The 13,471-nt window shown below is 45.2% G+C and overlaps 1 protein-coding gene across 3 annotated transcripts; it reads right to left on the reverse strand.

Annotated features, from left to right (window-relative positions):
* Positions 1-619: 619 nt before the first annotated feature.
* TEX37 (testis expressed 37) lies at positions 620-5,706 on the reverse strand. 3 transcript variants are annotated; one of them, XM_024999192.2, is made up of 4 exons: positions 5,238-5,706; positions 4,264-4,300; positions 3,435-3,547; positions 620-1,149 (listed from the first exon to the last, which is right to left on the reverse strand). In XM_024999192.2, exons 3-4 carry the CDS (start codon positions 3,489-3,491, stop codon positions 727-729), a joined length of 480 nt encoding a protein of 159 aa, XP_024854960.1. In that variant the 5' UTR covers positions 3,492-3,547; positions 4,264-4,300; positions 5,238-5,706; the 3' UTR covers positions 620-726.
* Between the last annotated feature and the right edge of the window lie 7,765 nt (positions 5,707-13,471).

Here is a 13,471-nt window from a genome sequence, read left to right on the forward strand (position 1 = left end):
AAAGGTTAGGATTTCAACATATGAATTTGGATGGGGGCACAATGGACTCCACAGCAGTCACCTGGGACTCAGAGCCAGAAACTGCTACAAAGAACGCCCTTTCCTCTTCTCTCACCTGCTTACCTCTAAACTGTTAGATGAGAGACAAACTAGTACATTTTTCAAGACTTTGTACTTTGGTTCTCTTTGTTACAGCACCTTAGCCTGTTTCCTAACTGACCCTTACATTTGTGTTCCCCAAGGTCCACTGAGCAAGAAGAAATACAGGAAATGAAGCCCTCTAAATGGTTACTGTTGATTGCTACGAGGGTGGGAGTGCGGAATGAATTAAGAGCATTGAGGTAAAAACTTATCCAACAGCATTTTAAGGTTTATAATCTTACCCAACTTTCAATGACTATGGGAAACATGATTATTTTCCCTTTTGTAAGACTCCTTACAGCAAGGTTCTTACTTATACTGAAACACACATATTCCACCCTTCATACATACCAGTTTCCCTTCTTCCCTCCCTCCCATCTTCCTTCTATGGCGGGGATGCTGTGCCCCGGGGCAGGCCAGGGAGTCAAGTCAAACCAGGCAGGCCAAGTCAAACAAGCACAGTCTTGGTGCCACTGGATCGTCTTTCCAGAGTTTTATTTTTAGTTCTCCAATCCGTACTTCAAGGGATTTCCTTGTGAGAAGAAGGAATTTCCACAGGGCCCTTGGAAGGTGTTCTCAGCCTACCTACTGGTAAAATGGCATCAAGGGGCCCCATCGGTTCAATATGGGAACCTTGACTGTACAGTGATAAGTACAGGCACAGCCGGGCAGTAGAAAGTAGCCTTTGCCCACGTCTGGGGCGGGCTGGTGCTCAGGCTCCAGAAGACAGGGGAAGTCGGCGCTCTGTTGAATCCGGTTTGGGTCGCCGTGGGCCAGGTACAGAGCGTGGGAAGCTGGGTACACAGATGGACAGGTGCTGGTGAACCTCCATTCATCCTCCACTGGGCCCACACGGCCCTGGGGTGGGAAGAAGCCAGGTTGCCCCAGGTCCTTGGCAGTCATGTGGGGCCTTTTGAAGGCAGGGTATCCATCTTCTAGCTTGGGGTTGGGGCTGGGGGTGGGTCTGTAGAACTCTTTGTCCCGGAGTTGGGTGTCCAGCTTTGCTTGCTGTGGAAATAAATCATATACGAAAAGAGGGCTGAGCGAGGCAACAGTGAAGCTTCTTCCTAGGTAGTCTCCAAGACAGAGCACACTTGGAACTTCCCTGGCAGTCCAGTGGTTAAGACACCATGATTCCACTACAGGGGCATGGGTTCAATCCCCGGTTGGAGATCTATGATCCCACATACCGCAAGGTGGCCAAAAAAAGAAAATTAAATTTAAAAATAAATAAATGAGACAGGGTATACTTTTCTTTACTTTCTAGAGATTAGTTTTTGAGTGGCAATATATACAACAGAAGGACGTACTGAAATAGTACAAAAGGGTTTATAGCGAAAAGTAAGTCTATTTCCTACCCTCCTTCTTTCTCAGGTCCCCTCTCCAGGGACACCCACTGTCATCAGAGTGTTCTGTGTCTTATTAGAAATATTTGATGTACATGTAAACTTACACGTATATATCCAGATGCCTTCCATCTGTACACAAGTGATACATATTATCATTCCAGTCTGCACTTTGCTTCTCCTAAATAATCTCAGAAACGGTTCCACCTTTGTTTGTATAGATCTTATTAATTTTAGTGGGGTTACCTCAAGATAGGAACTTTAAACAAGGCTTAAAAAGAGCAAGGGCTTCCCAGGTGGCTCAGTAGTAAAGAATCTGCCTGTAATGTAGGAGTCGCAGTTTTGATCCCTGGGTCAAGAAGATTCCCCCGGAGAAGGAAATGGCAATCCACTTCAGTATTCTTGCCTGGAGAATCCCATGGATGGAGGAGCCTGTGGTGCTCCAGTCCATGGGGTCTCAAAAGAGTTGGACACGACTTAGCAACTAAACAACAATGAAAAGAGCAAATGATAAAGGAAAAGACTGACACATCTACCTATATTAAAATAAGAATTTCTATTCAGTGAAAGAGTGACATGACGAGTCACAGACTGAATTTTGCCACTTATATAACTGACACATGTAAGAGTCCAGAATGTTTAAAGAACCCATACGAATTAAGAAGAAGAAGACAAGCCACTCAATAGAAAAGTGGACAAGTGACATAAGCAGAAAAATAAACAGCCATGAACAAATGAAAGATGAAATCACTGAAATGAAAATTATGACCACAAGAAAATATTATTTCAAGCCCAGCATCACCGACTTGATGGATATAAGTCTGAGCAAACTCCAGGAGTTGGGGATGAACAGGGAAGACTGGCATGCTGTAGACCATGGGGTCGCAAAGAGTCAGACACAACTGAACGGCTGAACTGAAAAGAAGTCTACCACTCCCAAGGAATGACAAGATTGGAGAGCTACCTGACTGTCCTGGTGGGAAAGTAAATTGTTACATCCACTTTGGAACAGTGATGTCACCTCCAACGAGTAATTCCACTCCTGGGAGGGGTGAACGCCTGCACAGGAGGCCCTGCCTCATCTTCATTGCAGTATTTGTGGGTGGGAGGAGTCACAAAAAATAAATAACCCCAATGTCCACTGACAGGAGAGGGGACAAATGTGTCATGGCATCTTTGTGCAATATAATATTTATATCGCAGAAAATGAATAACATGCCATAATGTTCAGCAAAACAATAGAAGTCAGAGAAGAGGACAAATAATATGATTCAATTATATAATGAAGTTCCAAAAGAGCAACCCTAAATAATTTATTTAAAGAGATTGCTGTTGTTTAGTCACCAAGCTTTGTCTGACTCTTCCAGACCCCGTGAACTGCGGCATGCCAAGCTTCCCATTTAAAGAGATACATACATAAAGGTAAAACTATTTAAAACACACACACATATAAGGGAGTGCTTAACCCAAAACTCAGAAGAATGATTACCTCTGGAAGTCAGGGGAGGGGTGGGAACAGGGAGGGGCACGCAGGGCTCTAATGTGTTGTGTTTTAAGCTGGCTGATAATAGGTACGTTGGAGTTTATCAACGTTATTTAAACTGTAAATGTTTTTTATTTACTAGGTGTTGTATGGGTGACCTACTTGGTGTATATTTGAAAACAATACACACAAACTTCCCGGGTGATCCAGTGGCTAAGACTCCGCCCTCCCACTGCAGGGGGCACTGGTTCCTTCCTGGTCAGGGAAGATCCCGCATGCCCCGAGGCATGGCCAAAAATGAAATAAAACAGTACACACACGTACACACAGAATACCTCTTTAGATCTCCTGGCTTCAGACACTGTTCTCAGTAAGTGCCCTCAATGTCCACACTCACAATAAAAATGGATAAAGAGGATTTCAGTGGGCCGTTGAATGGAAGGCAGGACTGAGTGACTGCTTACCACTTCTGATGTGACCCTGGCATATTTGTGCTTCCCATAAGGTTTGTAGTCGATCATGTAGGAGCTTTGGTATATGTCCAAATCCACAGGGGCCTAAAGGTTAAGGGAGAACACTAAACAAGAGATTTCAACATGTCGTTCTTCCACTTAAAGGCTTTCAGTGACTTCTCATTGTTTGTAGGACAAAGGTTAACTTTTGAGCCTGGAATTTGGAGCTCTTCATGATCTGGTTTCTACTTGATTCTACCATCTAAACCCCCTTGGCCCAACTCTATGCCCATTACCCCAGCCTCACTGCTTTTGACTCTTCCCAGGTGGCTGGCACATATTCTTATCTCCAGCTGAAAACATGAGCTGTATTCTTCACCTGCTGGCAAATTCCTACACATCCTCCAAAACCCATATTAAATCCCTTCCCCCCAAATTTCTCCCTCCCATCTCTCTCTACCTTCCAACAATTAAACTCTTGTTCCTCTGCTTCTACGGCACATTTTACATCCCTCACTACAGTAGTTATCACGGTGTGCTATCACTGACTTAGTGAAGGATACTCGATTAGGATTTAATCTTAGGCATCTTTTCAACCTTAAAGCCCAATGCACTGCCCGACACACCGTGGGTGAACAATAAATGTACACGAAGCAAGTAAAGGGATCTCCAGAAAACTATAAACTCTTAACTTTCTTCTGCTTATTTAAAAAAAAAAAAAGAACGCCATGCAGGGTTGGTAACCAGAGGGAGCTTCAAGGAGCCTGGCCCTCCCTGGGGCTGTTTGTCAATGCTGCCGATCTTGAGGTGGTCACAGTGGTCAGAAGCCCACAACACTCACCTGTCCGGGGAACACCACACCTGACATAGCAGACGACCTAGACACAGACAAGATGATTAGCCCCGTTTCTGCCACAGGCAGGGAAAATAGTCTAAAGCTCCACCAACCAATCATATGACTCAATCGCCAGGCATTGGTGATGGCAGCAGGGATAAATGGGTTGGTGGACAGGGGTCCTGGGGCACAGGGGCTACAGCAGGACTCAGAGGGAATCAGTTGTTGAGAACATCAGATTTACCCCTCAGGCAGAGGTGAACCTGATAGCAAGTGCTGTGCTAGTAAATGTTTAGCAATCTCCTTTTTGGGCGGGGGAGGCAAATAAACCCCAGGTTATAGCATTTGCGAAGTTCTGCTAAGTCATTTCCACCCTGGCCCATTTCGACCCACTCCAGTATTCTTGCCTGGAGAATCCCATGGACAGAGAATCCCATGGGGTCGCAAAGAGTCAGACACGACTGAAGCGACTTAGCACTCATGCAAACAGAATGTGCTCCCAGAGCCGGGATAACTCCAGTGCATGGGGTCCCTGGGAGCCAGGGTTCTGAACAGCCCTGAGAAAGCAATGGTCAGGCCTGGAACTTAGAGGCATCCTGATGCGGAAGCACAAACTATGTTTCTAGTGGAGACTGAAGGGATCCAGGGTGATGGTTTTGAGGCTCTGTATTCTTGGTGGACAACAGCTGTGGATGGGTCCAATCACTCCCTATTCCTGATATCTTAGTGGGGAGGCCTTTCTACCTGGGCTTGGGGGAGCTCTCTGAGCCCACTCCATCTCACGTACTTGGCTCTCTAGGTTCTGGATGGCTCCTCCATTTCATTCCCGTGGCATCCTGCCCTGAGCGCCATTCCATTCAGGGTCCGTGGACCATCAGGGTGGTTGAGAGACCTCAAATAGCCCCTGTGTCCCTTCCTTTTTGTGCATAGACAGCTCCTCTCCCAGACAGGAAGCCAACTTCAATGCAAAGAGCACCTACCCTTCCTTCTGCCGAGAGGATAATGATGTTTCAGCCCTGCCAGTTCCAAGTGTCCCTGCCACCTGGACAGGCTTGCTGCTGTGTCCCTCACCACAGCAGTCTGTGAGATGAACCCTGACCCATACAATGTTGGCTATTTTGGTCACAGTCCCTGGGCATTGTGATGGGGTGACTGGCCAACCTCCTGTGTGTCTGTCCCTTTATCCCTGGCCCCACCCTTTCTCACGGAGAGCTGATGGTATTCCAGCACACCTGAGCCAACATGAACCCTGGCAGCATCGAAAGGTACCCAGAATGCAAGGCTTTCCAACGCTCTGCTGAATCAGTCTATTTGCAGGTTAAAAAGAATCTCATTGGGGATTATGACATTAGACTTTCTGTGACTGAATCCATCTCATACCAGAGCCCTCCCAAGCGTCTGTTGCCTGAAAGCCTGGCTTATCCCTCCTCTGTCTGTCAAAATTCCACTCTCCTTCACAATTATTTGGATGGTTGTAATCCAAAACAAAGTAAGTATAGACGAGAATGGGGAGAAACTTGTGCATTGCTGGAAGGAATGTAAAATGATGCAGCCACTGTGCGTAAGTGGATAAGAGCTTGACGGTTTCTCAGAAAATTAAGCATAGATTTGCCGTGCGTGTGTGCATTCGTGCTAAGTTGCTTCAGTCATGTATGAGTCTTTGTAACCCTATGGACTGTAGTCCACCAGGCTCCTCTGTCCATGGGACCCTCCAGGCAAGAATACTGGAGTGGGTTGCCATTTCCTTCTCTGATAGATTTGCTGTTTGATCCTGCAATTCCACCTCTGAATATGTACCTAAAAGAACTGAAAGCAGGGACTCAAGCAGATATTTATACATCTGTGTTTCTGGCAGCATTATTCACAATAGCCAAAGGGTTGAAACAACCCAATAATCCATCGGTGGATGAATGCATAAACAGACTGTGATATAGACACACAATGGAATATTACTCAGCCTTCAAAAGGAAAGGAATTCTGGCACATGTTACATGTGAGAACCTTGAAAACATGCTAAATGAAATAAGCTAGACCTTAAAGGACAAATATTGTATGATTCCATTTACATAAAACACCTGGGTGGTCAAATTCATAGATACAGAAAGTAGAACGGTGGCTGCCAGGAAGCTGGGAGAAATGAGTGTCGAGTTTCAGTTTGGAAAGAGGAAAGAGTTATGGAAATGGAGAGTGGTGATGATTGTGCAACATTGTGAAAGTATCTAATGCCACCAAACTGTGAACTTAAATGGTTCAAATGATAAACTTTACATATATATACCATTTGCATAAATGTTAATATATTTACTCTCATACACACAAATTCCACTCTAAGGGCCACCTCTTCCACAAAGCTTTCCTTGGTTTCTCTCTAGATACACCATAGACTCCTTTCATTGACCCAACCAATATTTATTGAGGACTTATTTGGTGTTGGGCACTGTTCTGAACCTTGCAGATTCATCAGTGAACAAAACAGATGGAAATTCCTGCTTGCATAGGACTTACACTCTGGTGTGAACAAGACACAGAGTAAACCAAGTACTAAGTGATTCAGCCTCCATTAGATCCAGCAAAGAAGCAAGGTGAGGGAAACTTCCTTGGTGGTCCAGTGGCTAAGACTCTGTGCTACCAATGCAGGGGGCCTGGGTTTGATCCCTGGTCAGGGAACTTGATCCCACATGCCACAACTAAGACCCAGCATAGCCAAATAAATAATTTTTTTTTTTTTAAAGAAGCAAGATGGCAGAATGACTGAGGCACTTCAGATTGGGGTGGAAGTTGTCCAAAAAGGAGAGAGATATTAAAGCAGCAATCTAAGCACAGAAAGAACCAGCCATGCAACTGTATAGTTCTATATATACAGTAGGTCCTTGTTGTTTATATATTTTATATAAAGTGGTGTGTATGTGTTAATACCAAATTCCCAATCTATCCCTCCTCCCCTTCCTTTTGTTAACCATGAATGTGTTTTCTGTATCTGTGAGTCTATTTCTGTTTGTAAAGTCCACTTGTATCTATTTTTCTTTTAGGATCCCACATGTAAGTGATAGCATATATTTTTTTTCCCTTTCCAAACTTACTGCACCTAGTATGATCATCTCTAGATCCCTCCCTGTTGCCAGCAAATCATCTTTAGTTCCTTATTGATAAAACATATATTCATAGATTGGATGAGAAAACTAAAGGAGAAAAGGCTTTCCCAATAATTCAGTGGGGAAAGACCTGGAGAAAAGGGCTTCCTAGCACAGGGGTCAGGACTGCAAAGCTTGGAAGACAGGATCAAGAGTGGAACAAGAAAAGCCAAGGAAAGGAGTGGGTGAGGGCATGAAACCAAGAGAGGGAGCATGTTGTGCATCTGTGACTCTCCCATTTTTCATTCTAGCTTCCCTTTAGAGAGCTGTTTCTCTCCCTTTCAGGAATCATGTAGTTTAAGTGGTGCTGATCCTACCCCAGCTCTAAATGGGTGTTGTTGTCCCTAGAAAATTCCAGCTCTAGGCTGCCATTCAAGGAGAGGATGGTGACCCAAGGTGGGCTGGTGAGTACCATCCCCAGCTCTTGGGGAAGAGGATCTCTCTTTCTGAGACAGCATACCTCAAGGTCCCTATTTCTTCACTGAGAGTTGAAACACTGTTATGTTTCAGACTTCCTCCAACCAGACTTCAAATAGTCAGGGATTTTTGTAAAGCTTGTGATGGACCATGCAAAATATCACGTGGTGCCAATTTTTAAGTTTGTACAGTGTGATGACTGTTTTTCAGTTGCTAAGTCATGTCTGACTCTTTGAGACCCCATGGACTGCAGCGTGCAAGGCTTCCCTGTCCGTCACTGTTTTGACAGTCCATGGGATTGCAGAGTCAGACATGACTGAGCATGCATGCATGCACAGGGCCAGATTGGGTCTGATAAAAACAACAGTTATAGTGCGATACATGTTATTTTTCTGAAATACACAACACAGGTAAATTTCTCATGGTTCTTGCCTTCTCCTTCAACAGCACATGTGTGTGGCGGGGCAGGGGGGCAGGGGGCATCTTGTCCACACTCATTAGGTATGAAAAAGAAACCAGAAAGCAAATCCTGGTTGTTATTTTTAAGCCTAAATCACATACAAGTGCTAGCTTCAAATTGTGTGGGCTAAGATAAACTAAATTTCATAATACACCAACATAAGTTCATAATACACCAACACAAGTGTATTCCTGAAGTAAATGTTGTTTAAAAAGCACACACCAAAAGACAGTGTGTGGACAGGATTCAATAAACTGACTCTTTGCGACCGTGGACTGTAGCCCACCAAGCTCCTCCATTCATGGGATTCTCCCAGCAAGAATACTGGAGTGGGTTGCCATTTCCTTCTCCAGTAACAAAGCACAGGGCACAGCAAAGGCCCTCAAAAAATCCTCCCCTCCTGCCTCTGGGAGGAGATTAACCTCTGCATCTTTATTTCTTTTCTTTTTTTACATTGAAGTGCAGTTGATTTACACTGTTTCAGGTATACAGCAAAGTGATTCAGTTACACATACACACACACATTCCTTTCAGATTCTTTTCCATTTTAGGTTATTAGAAGACATTGACTATAGTTCCCTGGGCTAGATAGTAGGTCCTTGCTGTTTATTTTATATATAGTAGTGTGTATCTATTAATTCCAAATTCCCAATTTATCCCTCCTCCCCTTCCCTTTCGGAAACCATGAATTTGTTTTTCTCCCTCTCTGTAAGTCCATTTCTATTTTGTAAAGTTCATTTGTATCTATTTTTTTTAGGATTCCACATGTAAGTGATATCCTATGATATTTGTCTTTCTCTGTCCAAACTTACTTCACTTAGTGTGATCATCTCTAGGTCCCTCCCTGTTGCTGCAAATCATCTTTGTTTCCTTATTGACAAAATACATATTCATAGATTGGAAGGGAAGGCTAAAAGAGAAAAGGGCTTTCCCAGTGGCTCAGCCGGTAAAGAATCAACCTGCAATGCAGGAGACACAGGAGACAACAGGTTCCATTCCTGGGTGGGGAAGATCCGCAGAAGGAAACTGCAATCTACTCCAGTATTCTTGCCTGAAAAGTCCCACCGACAGAGGAGACTGTTGGGATAGAGTCCTTAAGGTTGCAAAGAGTCTGAAAGGGCTGAGCGATTAGGCAAACAAAGGAGAAAAACGCGCACAATGCCTTGGCACCTGATCTGATATGCTGTAGGAGTTTAATTATTGCAACCTTCATTCATCTGAGAGAAATTCCTATTGGCTTTCTCTGAAGAAAAACCTGGGCCCGCAGTTTCTGTCTATGCAAATTCAGCTTGCTAATGTTGTTAAATCACAGGAGGAAATTCTTCTGGAAGCCCTCGAGTTCCTCCAGGCTTATATTAAAGGGATTACAATCCATTTCCTTCCTAATTCGCCTAATGCGCTCTGGGAAGCCCTCAGGCCGGGGATTAAAGCATTTACGCCTTTAATTAGGAGCAAACCTTCCCCCAGAGCCTGAAGCACAAACAGCGAGTCGACACTACAAAGGCCTCCTCCCAGAGCAGTGGGGATATTGATCCCCCTCCGGGAGCCCGGAGTCTCGGAGGGTTTAGCAAACGCTGCTTTTCCCAAACTGGGTATCTGAGCCGGGAAGGCCCTCAGTAGAAATAGAAACCCCTTCACGCCAAGAGCAAACAAACAAACAAAAGTCGATCCGTGGAGTTCAGCAGCAGCGGAAGCATCTTCAGGGGGGGGAGGGGCCGCGGGACGGTCCCACCGCCTCGCTCTTCTAGGTTTTCCCTGTACGCTCACCACCGGGTCATTAGCTTTGAAGTGGACGGCTCTGAAAATTAAGCTGTGTTTGTGCATCAGCGAGGTCTGTCTCCACACGGATGCTTTCGCCAGCTCCCAACACGGTCTGCTAGCCCCTTCCACGCCAGATTCCTGGGAAATTCCTGGGTCGCCAAGCTATGGATTTCTTCAAGGGCAGCGCGGTGACTGCTTCAGAGTCGCCTGGGATGCGTATTAAAACCAGATTTCTGCTGCCACCTTCAGTGTCAGAATTTCTGGGAGGGGGAGCCAACTAGGGAATCTACCTTTTCGCAAGCCTCCCCGGTGATTCTTAGGATTCCTACACTCCTCTGGAAGGAAATCCTGGCTGGGCCACCCCCAGCCTTTGTGCAGGAGGAAGCTGAGACCCAGAGCCTTCCAGGATCTTGTACAAGGGCAGTCAATCGACTGGCTGCGATTGGTACACTGGTGGATGTGTAGGGTACTCCAGAAATGATGCCAAAAGAGCTGGGGAAATTGTTAAATTGGGACAAGAATGTGGGGCATTTGGCTCCATTTGTTCAACACACATGTATGACCACCTTTGGTGAGCGAGACGTGTTAAATGCTGCTGCTGCTGCTGCTGTGTGTGTGTATGTGTGTGTAATAGTAGTAGTAGTAGGAAGGGTGTGTTGTTGGAATGATGATAAAAAATGGAAAACATGGGACTTCCTTGATGGTTCAGTGGTTAAGACTCTGCACTTCCAATGGTAATGCACTTCCCAGGTGGTGCAGTGGTAAAGAATCTGCCTGCCAAGGCAGGGACACAAGAGATGTGGGTTTGATCCCTGGGTGTGGAAGATCCCCTGGAGAAGGGCATGGCAACCGACTCCAGTATTCTTGCCTGGAGAATCCCATGGACAGAGGAGCCTGGTGGGCCACAGTCCATGGGTCACAAAAGAATTGGACATGACTGAGCATGCGCATACATACTTTCAATGGTCAGGGAACTGAGATCCCACATGCTACATGGTGCAACCAAAAAAAGAAAAAGAAAAAAAACACCAGGTTCCTGCCATCTAGCACTTTATAACCTGGTGAGTCGGGGGGAGGAGGAAGAATGAACCAGCACAGGTGGAAGTGTGGAGGCAGGACCATGTGGTATAGAATGGGGCCCGGAGACCTAGCAGAGATGTGGTGGTGAAACCAAGTCTTAAATGACGAGCTTTATTTTGCCAGAAACTGGCCCTTCTCTGAAGGTTCCATTTCCTGTCCACCCCTGCTCACCCACCCTCCTTTTCTCTGAACATTTAGGACACTCCAGCAGATACCTGTCACTTTATAGATGCTATTGAAATTCCAGTACTTTGGCCACCTCATGCGAAGAGTTGACTCATTGGAAAAGACTCTGATGCTGGGAGGGATTGGGGCAGGAGGAGAAGGGGACGACAGAGGATGAGATTGCTGGATGGCATCACTGACTCGATGGACGTGAGTCTCAGTGAACTCTGGGAGTTGGTGATGGACAGGAAGGCCTGGCGTGCTGGGATTCATGGGGTCACAGAGAGTCGGACACGACTGAGAGACTGATCTGATCTGATCTCCTGCATTTTTTACTTCCTCAAGAGATCTGAACTGCCTTTTGCCTCTCCACACCCTCTGAGCCTAGACTAGACCTGTAAATGCTGGGTCTTCCATGACACTCTTTGATTGTCTGGGGAATTTTTCAAGGCCAAATCCTATGATCAGTACTTCCTGACACCCCATTCTAACAACTCCCCCTTGTGTGTCTTCTCTCTCTGGACAAAAACCCAGCTGTTCAGTCCCAGGCAGGTTCCTGGATGGAAGTCACTGACAAGTCATTGGAAATCCCAGTGTTTCAATATCCAAGCTGTTTCCCAGATTGCCTCTCTCTGTCAGAAGTGGGATCTTGGTCAGGCTATGCCATGACTGGGGCCTCAGAAAGAGTCACTATAATTATCTTTGTGTTCCCCTAATCCCAGGTTGGAGAAGGCAATGGCACCCCACTCCAGTACTCTTGCCTGGAAAATCCCATGGATGGAGGAGCCTGGAAGGCTGCAGTCCATGGGGTTGCTGAGGGTCAGACATGACTGAGTGACTTCACTTTGACTTTTCACTTTCATGCATTGGAGAAAGAAATGGCAACCCACTCCAGTGTTCTTGCCTGGAGAATCCCAGGGACGGGGAAGCCTGGTGGGCTGCCGTTTATGGGGTTGCACAGAGTCGGACACGACTGAAGCAACATAGTAGTAGTAGTAGTAGTAGTAGTAGTAGTAGTAATCCCAGGTGGCTCAGTGATAAAGAATCTACCTGCCAATGCAGGAGACTCCGGTTTGATCCCTGGGTTGGGAAGATCCTCTGAAAAAGGAAATGGCAACCCACTTCAGTATTCTTGCCTGGGAAATCCCATGGAGAGAGGAACCTGGTGGGCTACAGTCCATGGGCTCACAAAAAGTCAGACACAATTGAGGGACTGAGCACACACACAATCTCCTTTAAAGAAAAGAGAAAGAATTCTTCATTCAAGTGACAGTGAGGATCATATTGACATCAACAAATTGTTAAAAAGATTCAATAGGGACTTTGGTCCAGTGGTGAAGAATCCACCTTCCAACAAGGGTTCAATCCCTGATCGGGAAACCAAGATCCCACATGCCCTGGGACAACTAAGCCCATGAGCTGCAACTAGAGAGCCTGTGTGCAGCAAGCAAGACCTGACCCAGCCAAATATATATATAGGGCTTCCCTGGTGGCTCAGCTAGTAAAGAATCTGCCTGGAATGCAGAAGACCTGGGTTCAATCCCTGGGTTGGGGAGATCCCCTGGGGAAGGGAATGGTTACCCACTCCAATATTCTGGCCTGGAGAATTCCATGGACTGTATATAGTCCATGGGGTCGCAAAGAGTTGGACACGACTAAGCTACTTTCACTTTTTTATTAAAGAAAATTCAACAGCAGAACATGTAGCCATGTCTAGCATGGTGACTGGCAGAAAGAGCTTAGACTGCAATTCTTAATTCATTTTATTGTTATTTCAGCAGTGCTCAAAAGCATTTTAAAAAATTCATCCAGATTACTGGCTTCTCTGTATTAAAACAAGGCTTAAGTTATGGAATATAGGTGAAGAATGAGGTATTGAGTGCCCCTATATCATACGTTTTTCCCAATAATGAAGCTTACTCTTCTAAAAATTGAATATTACAAAAATTAAACTGTGTCATATTAAACAATCTTTTTCTTGTGTTTAGCACAAGATTAGGCATTTCTCAGAATAAAAATACACAAATGACCAATAAATGTATCATTTCAAATCAAAGGAATGCAAATAAATATGAAATTTCCTACTTATGAGTGCCAAAAGGAAGTTTTATTAATAAGTATAATGTCCAGTACTGGCATGAGGCAACAGGCACTTTTTCATACATGATAGTCATGAGTATAAACGACCATAGCTTTTTCA

Source organism: Bos taurus, chromosome 11 (assembly GCF_002263795.3).
Source record: "Bos taurus isolate L1 Dominette 01449 registration number 42190680 breed Hereford chromosome 11, ARS-UCD2.0, whole genome shotgun sequence".
Lineage (NCBI taxonomy): Eukaryota > Metazoa > Chordata > Mammalia > Artiodactyla > Bovidae > Bos > Bos taurus.